We start from the raw sequence: 13657 nt of genomic DNA, 5'->3' as shown, positions 1-13657 counted from the left end.
AGAAGAGCCTGAATATCATTTTAATTAATTTTCTCAAGGAAAATATTTCACATTTATATCACATGTTTTTAAACCTTGAATTTATTAATTATCACATACATATCATTCCCATAATAATCATTCAAACATTATAATTCAATAGTAAACATGATATTTGCATATATAAACATAACATAAATTGGTATAAGAAATATTGTTGTACTTAATCCAAACAAACAAGTTTTCTTAATACCCAAGGCAATTCCAAACTTGTGAGGGAGTTTGGGCTACCGGATCGAAAATCTCCACTGTTTTCGATCCCAATGCATTTTAGTTTCTCGAATGGTGTTCCTTCATGGGTAATTACCACAATACTTGATATTTTTAGCTATCCTAAACATACAACTTAACAAAGTATCCGTACAAAATCCATGCACACAAATATTTGATTAAGTATCGGTTTTCTTAATACACAAATATAACTCCAAACATCTGAGATAGTTTAGGAGATTCGGGTGTCATATTCAGACACCACTATGTCCCGATCTATTCTCCCTCACCTGAGTGTGTCCGGTCACTAGGTTCTCTGTTTGTAGGTGAGCTTAGTTGATCTGATCTCCTCTCGAACTCTTCATTACGCACAAATAACATTAATTAGTTAACTGACGGTAATAATTATACTTACGAAATAACTTTTTACGTGAAGATAAAACTTGCGATTTAAAATGAATTTAATTGCTTTCGTCCATCTGATTCAAGGTTGAATATCCTTGAATCATCATTTGTCATTGAAAGTCTTACAATCAAATAACACTTTTTAAGTAAGATTTTTAATAAAACTTATACCAGAATTATATCGTAATCCGTGGATATACATCAAGCTAGTTCTCAGGAAAGAGAGGTGGGTCATAAAGACACCATTAAATACCAAGTATTTCCTTAGACAGAATCTTTCTAAACATGTATTCTCACTTCATTACAAGCAATTTAGGGGATTTTGTGTAAGATAATATGTACTTTTGCTTGTTTAACAAGCAAGCTTCTTACATGAAAGTGATGTGATCTTTTCGATGACACATTCTCGATTGAACCATTCCCGAGTATTATTGGCTAATACCCGGTCGGATAATAAATATCTCTCGATTTCGGTTTACGGTTAGAATTTCGAAACACGGAATTCGAAGTGAGAAATAATTAGAAATGCATTCTGGACAAACTTGATGTGTATCTTGACTCAAAATAATACTTTGCAGCTAATGGCGCAATTGGAATTCAATTCTGAGTTACGAAACTCAAAAACATGTTATTGGACCGAATTCGGGCGAATTTGGGTCCGACAACAGCTAAAAAACTTTTCGTCACAGAAAATTACGAAAAATTTACCACAAAATAGGATATCACAAAACAAGACTAACACTCAATTACGGTTTAGTCTAATTCAATACCGATTAATTTCTAAAATTAATCGTTGTTAAAATAAATAATTAATAAAACATACACAGAAAATTCACGGTGTTACACCAATCACAAATGATGACATATAAAATAATATACTATTTTGTGACAGAAGATATCATTCCCTAATAACTATGGTAACCATCAGAAGATGTCCTTCCCACCTTTGTCTTTTTATTTGAGATTTATTTTTAATTACCCATCTTATTATAAATGGCTAATAATCTTAAAAATACCTAAATATAAATAGAATAATATATTTCTTAGAGTAATTAAATTATACCTCCTAAATTTTAGTAAAATTATACAAATCACTACTTTGTGTTTTACAACTATACAAATCACTCATAATTATATATTAGCTTGGCTAAATTGATCATTTGTGAACTTAAAGAATTTGATTATGAACTCACTCTTCTCTTTTTTGTATTTAAACAACATCTCCTTAGAATTTAATGATGCATTTAAACAAAAATTAAAGAAAACATGTAACTAACATCTCCAAGCTTCAAGCTCATAGCTAGAAGCTATAAACTCACAACTAAAAACTAGTTTTGCTAAAAAGATCATCAGTAATGAACCAAAATCAGTCTTTTACAATTTACTATGTTTTTTAATCTCTTTGTATTGTGTGTCACTCATCTAAAGAATGACGATGATATAAGTTTTAACACATCTTACATTATTAAGTATGACAATGCCCATTTTTACAACTTAACGAAGAAACTCAAATTCAACTTAATGGACCTAACAACAAAATTTCTATCTCTTTATCGTTTTCTTAAACATTTTCAAAAAGTACCAATCATTAAAAGTAACAAATATATTTGAACAATAAGATAAACTCAAATATTTTATTGTTTCTTATAGTAATCACATTTTAATATAAATATACATCATTCTAACATTATTTAAAATATTATCAGTTTTTGTATAAATAAGTTTGTTAACATGAGTCATCCTTACTCTTTTACCGAATCGTGTTTGAATAATAAGGGTATTTTAATAATTTCACTTATTTTTCACTCCTTTCATCCGCAAACCCTCTCAATTCAACTCCATTTTTCTGTGAGCACAATCACATGCATCTTAGTCTCCAACCACTTGCATACTCTTTGAACCAACATTGATGTCTAACGACGGTGCATTGTAACTCTATACATTGAAGATGACGGGGACCACTTGGGAGGGAGACTGAAGATGATGTGGAGAGGCGTGTAGATGTTGCAAACAGCGGAGGACACGAAGGACGGGGACGACGATGATTGACTTCTCTCATTGGTGACAACTATGCTTCAGCAACAACGTCTGGAAAAATTGGGTCATATGTCCCTGTTATCCAAAGTTTTTTACAATATTAATAAATCATTCATAATTGATTTGTTAATCACTTTGACTCTAAATAGTATATGATATACTGATAGTTTAAATTTTTTTACATACATTAATTTTAAACTATATTTTTAATAATGAATATTTTAGATTATAACAAAATTGGGCCATCGACTTCCCCAATGACTTACTTAACATACTCATTACGTATGTAGAAAGATTATTGTGTTCTAGTTGCTTGAAAAAGATTAATCATCTCTAATTGTGTCCAATATGAATGGCATGAATGTGAACCAAAATGTTAGCCTAGGAAAAAATGGAGTTGGATTTAGACCGTTTATAGGGGAAAGGAGTGAGAAATAAATTGAAATTATTAAAACTAGCATGTCGGTAGATATGAAAATTTCATCTTTGCCGACCCGTATTTCTATTTTATAATATTAAGTATTAAATTTGTATTTTTTATTTTAAAGAATTAGAATGTTTTTTTATTAGATGTACTTTATGTTATAATTTTTGTATTTATTATAATTATAATATCAAATTTAAAGTGACATGTATTGATTATAGTTATTTTGGTTTTATTTTATAAATAAAAATATTAAAGAAAAAATAAGAAAATAGATTCATGATGATAATTATTTCAAGATTTGAGTTATATACAGTATAAATATATCTATTTTTCAAACCCAATTTAATAAAAAAAGTAAGGTTATTTATGTACAATAGTTTTGGTAAATAATACTAACATATTTCTTTATGAAAAAGGAGTGAACTAATGTTAGCCAATCCTTTATATAAAATATGAATTTTATAATTGATTTCGATTTGTTTAACTATCTTTCATATCTATACTATATATAAAGCCAAAACTTGAAATAACTTCCCTCATGGTGTAATTTTCATTTCCTATATTGCCCTTAACATTATTTAATTTTTACAAAAAAACTATATAATCTTAAGCAACTACCACCAATACGTTAATTAACCACATATCTCATCTTAACTTAAACATTATCATAAATACACACAAAATATAATATATAAAAATTGAATATGTAGTATCACACAATATTCATCGGCGGACACGAAATGCCTGTACACACTAGTTTCCAATAAATATTAAAATAATGATTTTAGAATGATTTATTAAGTATTATTTTGTTTGGATAGCAACACCATATAAGACAAATTTTATATATAATGGATTAAACAATATATATAGATATTAGATAATCTCTATTGCTATATTCTCTCTCCTGTCTTTGTCTTTTTCTTGATTCTGTTGCGAAAGGTTATTGCACAAACCCTTCTTCCCACCTTCTCCTCCTAGATCCATTCAGGTTCTTTTCATTTTTCATTTTTATTCCCTTTATCCTTTCTCAATTCTTTATGCATTTATTTATTTATTCATCTCCAGAGATATTTTTTGCCCTCAATTATCAGCTTGTGAATTTCGTGATTGATCTGTTAGTGTTTTTTTTCTAGTTTTGTTGCAAATTATCAATATTTTTTGGATTCTGATTCTTGGGTATCCATCAAAATGGCGAATTGGGATTTTGTCATTTTTGGGTTTAATTTTGATTTGTGGATTCAATTTTGGGTTATTATTGATAATCTTATAAGAAAATGCAAATTCACATGTGCTAACTCTGATCATTGATGCATTTGATTGAGTGGTTGAAAATTTGAAGATACTTTTTTCTTTTGGTTCTGCAGAGTGTCTTTCATTCTAGGAGGCGAGTTCTGGGCTCAGGACACTATTTTTGTAACATTAATTAACTAACTAGCTGTTTTTTCCCCCTGTTAGGGTATCCTATTTTCCTCTGGAGATTGGTGATGGTGAATCGGTGACAAAATGACGTTGGTGTTTTAAGGTGCTGATTTGTAAACTTTGCCCTCTTGTTCCATTGGATTTTGAACCATTATTTAAGATGGGCAAAGGGCTGCAGTAGTTAAAGTCAGATGAAAATCGTGGAAATTGGTGTTCGTAAAGAGGCTGAAGTTATTAATAATGGCTTTGAGGTTTATAGCGGTTTCGGCAATTTCAACAGTACTAAGCTTTGTCGGTCTGCAGTTTTGCTCAGACTTCTCGTTACATACACTTAAATCAGATGGACTAATTCGCTGGAATTTAGTGCAATTGGACAGTGCCAACCATGAGATCGAGTTACCTTTGGGTTTGTTCACTACCATAGGGCTACTGGTGAATTGCATGATCAATGTATTTATCCTTCTCAATCTGTGTCTTAAGGTGAGTTTTCTGTATAAAACACTAGTTAGTAATATCAAGCATTTATGGATTATGATGGTGTATGATATTGATCTGTGTACAGTAATAGGTTAGAATATAATAGAACTCTGTTCTAAACATTATTTTAATATTTTCTCAGTTTCTCCAGCTTCACTAATAAACAAGGATTGTGGTTAAGATAAGTAGCTTTGAAGTAAAATGCCCAGATGCATGAGTGTTATTTACCCATTGTTTTCAGCCTTGGGTGGGGGTTAAATATAAAAATAAGATAATTAAGTTCATGAATTTTGTGGTAAATTATTATGACTTCCTTTGCTGCCTCAGAACATATTTCTTATTGGAAAGGGGTAATAATAATGCTTTGCATACTGTTCAATGTATGGCACTATTAATTTCTTTACTTCCTACAAAATTTAGTTGGTAAGGATGACTGTGATTTTGTCTATGATAGTTTAGATGGTGTTTTTTCGTTCACCAGTTAATATTGTTCTTACTGTTTATGCACCTTATTGTCACTTGCAGGCTATGTTCTTCACAGAGTTGTATTCTTCTGAAAGTCATAAACTGATTGAGCGTCTCATTAATTATGTCGTTTATAAGGTTATTCTTCTGTTTCTGCAGCTTAATAAGTAATTATCTCATCTTTTTAATATTATTGAGTTTGAACTGTCTACTACTCCATGATTGGGAGCTACTACATTGATTAGAATTTAGAAATTGATTTTCTCACTCTCCTTTTCTTCTTTTGATGATAAATTTTTTTGTTGATATGTTGGTTTGGTGTTTGGAAATTGCTCCTAAGATTTGTGTTTAACTTGGAGTTATTAAGATAGTTCACATAGCCAATACTTGTCTCAGTTGCACTTGGAAGTTCATCATTAAACCCTTATGTAATAGTTGTAAGCCTGTATGTATAAGCTTTTACAGTATGGTGTAGCCCTCTAAGGTATGTGGTGCTACCACAAGCATGTATAAGCTTATCCACTTCACTTCCTTTATATGCAAAAATGCCTGTAAAATTATTACGTTAGTTGTATAGTGGTTGGATTTAGCAAAAACTTTTGCGAGTATTAGAATTTAGGGGTGGACCTTGCCCAAGTCTTTGATGGAGAGAGTGAGTTTGGTCTTCTTCATCACTTAATGGGCTAAGTGAATAACAACATAAGTGGATTTGGCACCACATTTTAACCCTAAACCTTACGGCATTAGGTCTATGTGTCTTTAAACTTATATGTTGTTCATCTTGCTTCAAGTACCACTATATATAGTGGTTCTACCCTCTGCAATAATTGAGAAATCAATAACAACAAACAGTTTCAGTTTCGTCTTTTTACTCTCAGATTTTAACAGTGAGCAGACAGTTTTGTATATGTATATGTATATGTATATGTAGGGAATGACTCAAGTGAGAACAGTTCTCATATAAATCTGAGTCTTATAACTAATCATGAATGGTTAGATTAAAAGTTAGTTATTGGTCACATGATAGTCATGTGAATGTATCTTGACCATTCAACTAAGATCCAATGGTCCATATTAAATATTCTCATTTCTCACAATAGAGCATTGTTCCCATGTGAGTCGCTCCCTATATATGTATATATATTATGTACAAAACTTGTAAACTTTAAATGTAATTTGGGAACTGTTGGACAGTGAAGAGTCATAAATATGACACTAAATTGCTATTTATATGTGATGGTGGATGGACAGGGGACATTCCTACCACTGATTGTGCCACCAACTATATATCATGCTGGTCTTTGGTCAACTTGGTTGGCTGTGCTTTGTTCTTTAAAGGTATGTTACTAAAAGAGAGCATGTGAATTTTTGTGTGGAGAATATATATACAAACAAAACCAATGTCCATTAACTCTCTCATACGTGTTTTACATATTGAATAGATGTTTCAAGCATTAGCCAGGGATCGTTTGGAGCGGCTGAATGCATCTCCATCTGCTACACCCTGGACATATTTCCGTGTATATTCAGCATTGTTATTCGTTTTCTTGGTTGATGTTCTCTGGTAATGCTTACTCATTTGTCAAGCAGAATTCATATTCGTGTTATTACCACCACAAATGTTGTTATTATAATAGTGGAGTTTCTTTCGGTACCCTGTTTTTATGTGGATTCCTTGGTAATAATTGGTCAATTTTAGTCGTGTATTCCATTTGAATGACATGTAATATGTTAATGCAAAATTTACTTGAAGGCTGAAACGATCATTAGTAACATTGTAGTTTTCATGAAGGCTGAAACAATCACTAATAATGTTGTAGTTTTGTAGTTGAAGAATGCTTCTGACACTTCCTTTTTTTGTGCTCTTAGGATAAGGCTATGTCTGACGATATATAAAACACATGGGTCCTCTTTGTTTCTGTTACTATTCTTTGAGCCTTTCAGTATTGCTTTTGAGACCCTACAGGTATTTAGAATGCAAAATTTCAGATTTGAGATAGACTCATATCATCTTGTTAGTTCCCAATGAGGTAGTGATGCCTAGTTTGATGATAATGTTTTTTGCGTGATATGAATGTAGGCTATTTTGGTACATGGATTTCAGTTATTTGATATATGGTGCAACAGCAGTGATTGTGGACGGTCTAAACTGTTTGACTCATTAACAGCAGGTAGTTTGGATATAAACATGATTTTTAAACTTCTAGTAACTCATCAACACATCTGGGTATTAAGAATTTGTCTTTCTGTGGTGTTTTACATTAGTAATAGTTGCTATTTCTAAATCATAAGCCCTTTCTTTTGTTTGATATAAGAAATATAAGAAAGCACTATTTTACTGGTTTGTCTGCATAGGAATATATGTTTCTTAAGACACGATTTGATTGCATTAAAGCAGAAAACCTTTGTCTCATTATTGTAGTTTCTTGGAGACATCTATTTACTCACTGATAGTTGTTTTGGCATCTGAGAATTATGTTGAGACTTCGGATATGTTGTATCACCGCTTATTAAATTTTCTTTAACCTCAGAATAATTAGGTTCTATTTCTAGTTTATTGTTGTTGCTGTTAATGTATATGATTAGTCCTACCTGCTGATGTCATCTGATTACTATGAACTTGTTTTGTTCTCCTAGTTTTATTTTCCCTTTTGATGACCTGTCTATTGACCTTTCTGCTGTTTGTTCATATGAACGTAAGTCGACTTTCCTAAATAAGACATGTGACTGCAGGTTCACTATTGGAGTGGAAGGGGCTTCTAATTCGGAACTTGGGATTTTTCCTAGACATGGCAACATTTTTTATGGCACTAGGCCATTACCTGTATATATGGCGGCTTCATGGCATGACATTCCATCTTATAGATGCAGTTCTATTTCTAAACATACGTGTAAATATTTGTGTTAATAATTCATTTTTAATTCTTCTTTAATTTGACTACCAATGGAAATTTAACTAACATTTGCATATTATGCTACTTTTATTCATGATGTTTTGAGCAGGCATTACTTGGTGCAATTGTAAATCGCATAAAAGGCTTTATTAGGCTACGGATAGCTCTAGGAGCTCTTCATGCAGCTCTTATTGATGCAACAACTGAGGAGCTAAGAGCATATGATGATGAATGTGCTATTTGTAGAGTATGCCAGTTTGCCACCCTCTGTCTCTGGTTGATCTCGATGTTGGTTGAAATAATTTTTAATACTATATGAATTTGCTTATGACAGGAACCCATGGCTAAGGCTAAAAGGCTAAACTGCAATCACCTCTTCCATCTTGCATGTTTGAGATCTTGGTATGGTTGGTTTTAAAGACTTCTATTCTTTCTATGTGCTTGTGTTTCATTGAGATGCTATCGGGTGCTTAATTGAATACAGGTTGGATCAAGGCCTGACTGAGACGTATACTTGTCCTACATGCCGAAAGCCTCTTTTTGCAGGCCAGCCTGAAAATGAAGCAAACTCTACTACAGAGGAGATATCTAGCGATGAGCAACTTGCACGCCAAATAAGTGCAGGACTTGATCGGGCAAACTCTGGTAGACAAAACAGTCCTGCAGGATTGTATCCCAATCAGACACCAAATACTGTGGAAGATGTTCCTTGGAGGTTTGGATCTTCACTCATGCTATGTGGTCATCCTTTTCTCTTTTGCTTCTTGCTGTTATTTATTCGTAAAAATGGTAGTTTTAGCTTTAAATCTCCTTTTTCTCTGCTATTGGATGCATTCATATATGGATCATGTATGCAGATGATTTAAATAATACTTTAATTTTAATTGAAGTTTTTTAAGAAAAAGAAGATAACTACAGAATAAGTAGGATACAAATCATTCTAGCGCAGCCACCAAACAAAAGAAACCAATAAAAAGGGTGACCTACAGGTCTCGAGAGGATAAATACATGTAGCTTGCAAGTGAAGAAGCTGTTTCCAAGATATGAACCTGTGACCTACAGGTCGCAAGGGAGCAACCTTACCGTTGTGTCGAGGCCCACCCTCAAAAGAAGCAAATTATTAACAGAAAAATCAGCTCAGTTGAGCTTCTCAACCTCTTTGTAAATCCAATGAAGAATTATCCATTTGATTATCATGAGCTGAAATCCGCAAGGAAGCCAAGGAAAGGCTCTTTCAGTATAAGGTGCATCAAATTAAATTTCTGCTAAAACTCTGTGCTATGTTTGCTTTGTCCATAAACACCACTACGACGTACAATGAGGACACTTCTGCAGGGCCTTGTATATGTTCCTTCTACGAGAAACTCTGATATGGAGAGAGTTTTAGAATCCATAAGCAGAAAGAAGAGTGTGTGGGTGGGTGCAGGTCAGAGTCCAAACAGGGAAAAGAGAGGACAAAATTTGTTCAGAATTGCATGGTTAAGGATTTTATTGAGTCCCCTTGCCGAATTATGAAAAAGCTCTTTAAAAAGGGTGTCCAACCACGGTTTCTGCCATGTACCACCATGGCGGGGGCCACAATTTTTGGCAAGTCAAAAACTGCATCATTTCTCATGGTGAATTGGATTTTTCACAAAATCTGCAACATCATGGTAGGATGGTGCCACTGTGGCCATAATTTGACAACACTAAACCGTAACTCTAACTTCATGAACACAAGCATTTCATTTACTAGCACTGTGATATTCTCTAAGGCAGACAATAGTCCAAGAGGCTGGTCAAAGGCATGTTTAAGACAAATCAGTTCAGAGAAGTGTACATTTGGGTGCTATCCTGGGTATAATGAAGACCAGATCAGCGGAAAGTGAAGCTGCATCAGAGCACGACAGTTGAGAATTTATACCTTTCAGCCCCAGATGATACTATTCTTCTAAATTTCTACTTTTTATTGTCTGCCTCTGACTGTTGAAGAATACATGGATACTGACTCTGCAATAATATGATCTCAATAACTGATCTCATGATGCAATTAATTTATTGCAAGAAAGAATGGTTGATGACCCTTTACTTTTTATCGAGGACCTTCTTAGTTACCTACTGTGGTCAAAATGTATACATTTGTTATCGCATTTATTGATGCATTCTTTTTTGCTTATTTGAATTGTCTTATCTAGGGGTGCAGGACTGGATGCAGGTTGGTTGAATTCATGGCCAAATGAAGGCGTTGATGGAGCTGGTCCATCTACTGCAATCAGAACAGTTGGACTAGGAAGAGTTGAAACGATGATGAGGCATCTTGCATCTGTTGGAGAAACCTATGCTCAGACTGCCTTTGAAGATGCTGCTTGGAGCCTTTGGCCTATTAATCCCTCTCAGGCTTCGGCAAGTGGTTCAACCATTCCTTCCGCTGGTGGACGATTGCCAGGAGGAAATGGCAGTTTACACATAAGGACTGCTTCACAATCTGCAAATGATGATGTGACGAATATACTTGCTATGGCTGAGACTGTTCGGGAGGTTCTACCTCATATTCCAGATGACTTAATATTCCAGGTATGTCTTAGAATTTTTGTGCACCTATACAATGTGCTTAGTTCTTCTACATAATTTCCATTTGTATGAGTAATGTTGTCTGAGCATTTAATATTTGGAATGTGTGATGGCCAATAAGTGCACTTTATGAAGTCACCTAGTACTTTTTTCCATGGTAGTTAGTATCGTGAATCGTACATAAATCATTAAGCCTATTTTGTGAATCATGAATCGTATCGTATCGCGAATCGAAAGATTCATGATCAATACTTAAAATACTAAATAATTCATAACATAAGCCATAACACTTGTAACAACCAAAAATATCATATGAAGTAACACAAATTCAAGTATAATGGTCATCATATCACAATCCATAAGTCATTCATAATTGCAAAAAACAAGACACAAGTTCCAAGCCATAAGACTCTAATTAAAATAACACCAAATGATAGCAAAATGACATCCTAAATTGCAAAATGACATCCTAAATTGCAAAGTGTGTGATCTAATGATCATCTTCATCTTTCATCCTCGTCGCCAAGGTGATGTTTAATCCTTGCAACCCCACCCAGACAAGTATGTGAACATTATTTACATTTTGCAAAAAAATCTATTTGGTGGGATACTCTCACAGTGAAACTACATTATATCAACTAGTTTCTTGACCATTTTGGAGAAGAAGTAACGGAAAGGCAAAGAGGAATTGAATAAGATGTAGAGGAAAAGGCAGAGAATTGCACTATTCCATGTTTTCAACTTTATTCAGCCACTGCTCATGATTACAGGTTAGAGGCACTGTAAAATTAGGTTTAGTCGTACCGTTCACGTTTTAATAAGATTGAGGGGTTTAAATTTGGGGAAAGCAGCCACGATTCGGACGATACGTGATTCAGGCCGCGATTCACAAGATTCCACTGATTCTTCACAATTCAGGCGACGATTCTGCAACAGAAACAATTTGGCATGCCATATGCGTCGTTTCCCCTCAGAATCACATCTACTCGCAGTATGAATTGCACGATTCCAACTACACTGTTTTTTACTGTACATGATGTGATAGTAACATGTTAGTTAGGTTCCCGCTCTTCAGAAATGCACTTTTGTAGGCTATTCTAGACTTTCAACTTTGTAATATGTTTATCTAATATTATTTAGGTCCACGATATTGGAAAACGGATGATGTAAAAAAGTGGTTTATTTGGGTATTTCTGTAATTGGAATTTTATGATTTGTTTAAAAAATATCCCCCATGCACATTCCCTTCTACCTCACTCCTCTTGCTTAAGTAAGATGTTATCCCACCACCTTTCTCTGAATTCTGTCAATGTAATAATGCACTACGTATCTCGATGTGGAGATCCTTTTAGTAGATTGCCATCAAGACATTGATAGAATTTGGATCGAAGGGTGCTGATTCGAAGATTCAAGAACTCTATTTATTATACCGATTTTGTGGTCGACAGGTGTTGGTTGCAATCAGCAAAAGGATTATTATGCAGATTGGTTGCTTGATGTAATAAGTATTTAATTCTGAAGTGTTTGATACTGCAGGACTTGCAGAGGACATTTTCTGTCTCAGTTACTGTGAATAATCTTCTCCAAATGTGATGTATCATGAGGAATCAAGGTTGTGCACAACTATAGGTTATCAAGTTACAACTATCCTGGGAAAAGCATAGGCTCCATTTTATGTATATAGAGTCATCACATTTAATTTGTTGTACTCCAGAAATATAGCAGAAATATAGGCTTTTTCCTCCTCTTTTTTGTTTTCTTTGAATATGTTGTATAATAAATGTGGTGTATGTTGGCAAGTTGTTAAAGTTATATGCTGCTGCCATTGGTGCCTCTAGATATATTTCAAGTTAGAAGCTGCTGCTGCTATGGCCAAATATGCTGCAACTTTTCTTTCCTTTCATTTCTCCCCCCTTTTGTGGAGGCTTCCCTTTCCATCCATTAAAAAAAATGATAAATAAATGGGTTGGATGGTTTTTATGAAATGGGTTGTGTATGAATTAATTGTTTAAATACATTTTTTAGTGGATTAATGATTTGTTTTACTATTCATTATGTTCCACCTAAGTTGAAAAAACAAATGTACTTGAGTTGGTGTGGCTCGGGTTTAGTAATTTATTTAGGGATGTTGGTTCTCCCGTGTCATCTTGATACCTTTATTATGCATCCATACTTGCTATATGGGGTTTGAATCAGATTTCAAATCAATCTTTATTGATTCACTGTATCCATTATGTTGTTGCTAGCAAATACCATTATTTTTGGAGTCTGGTGAAGTAAGTTTATGCTTGAAAGTTGGCTAAATGATTAAGAAAAACTAAAGATCAATGTTTTGTTAATAAACATGATTTACGATAGAACATTATATTCTTCAATCCATGTAGTCGATTTTACTGATTGTTACTGTGATGTTGTCCTTTATAGCCTTAAAGCTGAATTGATGAAATCAACATTCTTTTTTAGTACTACTAAGAATATCTTTTTACTTTTTTGGGTAAAAAATTAATTTATTTCGGAGTTTGTGATTATTTCTTTTAACAAATGTTGCTCTCAGAAATTGAATTCTCGATTTTGGGGATCCAATGAGATTTTACATTACTAGACTAAGTAGTACTAAGTTGTTATATCACAATGCTGAAACTGTACTCTTATTTTATTGTTTTTGTTTTTAGAAAAAAGATATATCATGAAACCTGAAAACTAATTATAGATGAAATTCTCTACTGAACAA

General features: G+C 33.4%; 1 protein-coding gene across 1 annotated transcript; it reads left to right on the top strand.

The window, feature by feature from the left end:
* On the top strand, window positions 4009–12969 carry LOC109345997 (E3 ubiquitin protein ligase RIN2-like). The gene is made up of 13 exons (XM_019585333.1): window positions 4009–4109; window positions 4577–5020; window positions 5543–5620; window positions 6734–6820; window positions 6925–7046; window positions 7352–7448; window positions 7563–7653; window positions 8216–8373; window positions 8486–8623; window positions 8711–8778; window positions 8861–9091; window positions 10551–10929; window positions 12463–12969. The coding sequence occupies exons 2-13, from the start codon at window positions 4781–4783 to the stop codon at window positions 12517–12519; spliced, it is 1746 nt and encodes a 581-aa protein (XP_019440878.1). The 5' UTR covers window positions 4009–4109; window positions 4577–4780; the 3' UTR covers window positions 12520–12969.

Source organism: Lupinus angustifolius, chromosome LG04 (genome assembly GCF_001865875.1).
Source record: "Lupinus angustifolius cultivar Tanjil chromosome LG04, LupAngTanjil_v1.0, whole genome shotgun sequence".
Lineage (NCBI taxonomy): Eukaryota > Viridiplantae > Streptophyta > Magnoliopsida > Fabales > Fabaceae > Lupinus > Lupinus angustifolius.
Note: the sequence above shows the minus strand (reverse complement) of the source record. Positions and strands in the feature narration are given on the sequence as shown.

Excerpts from the sequence above, each read along its gene's own strand:
- LOC109345997 (XM_019585333.1), top strand. The coding sequence starts at position 4,781 with ATGGCTTTGAGGTTTATAGCGGTTTCGGCAATTTCAACAGTACTAAGC. Across the intron at positions 8,624-8,710 it reads ATGAATGTGCTATTTGTAGA|GAACCCATGGCTAAGGCTAA; the intron begins GTATGCCAGTTT and ends TGCTTATGACAG. Across the intron at positions 9,092-10,550 it reads GTGGAAGATGTTCCTTGGAG|GGGTGCAGGACTGGATGCAG; the intron begins GTTTGGATCTTC and ends TGTCTTATCTAG.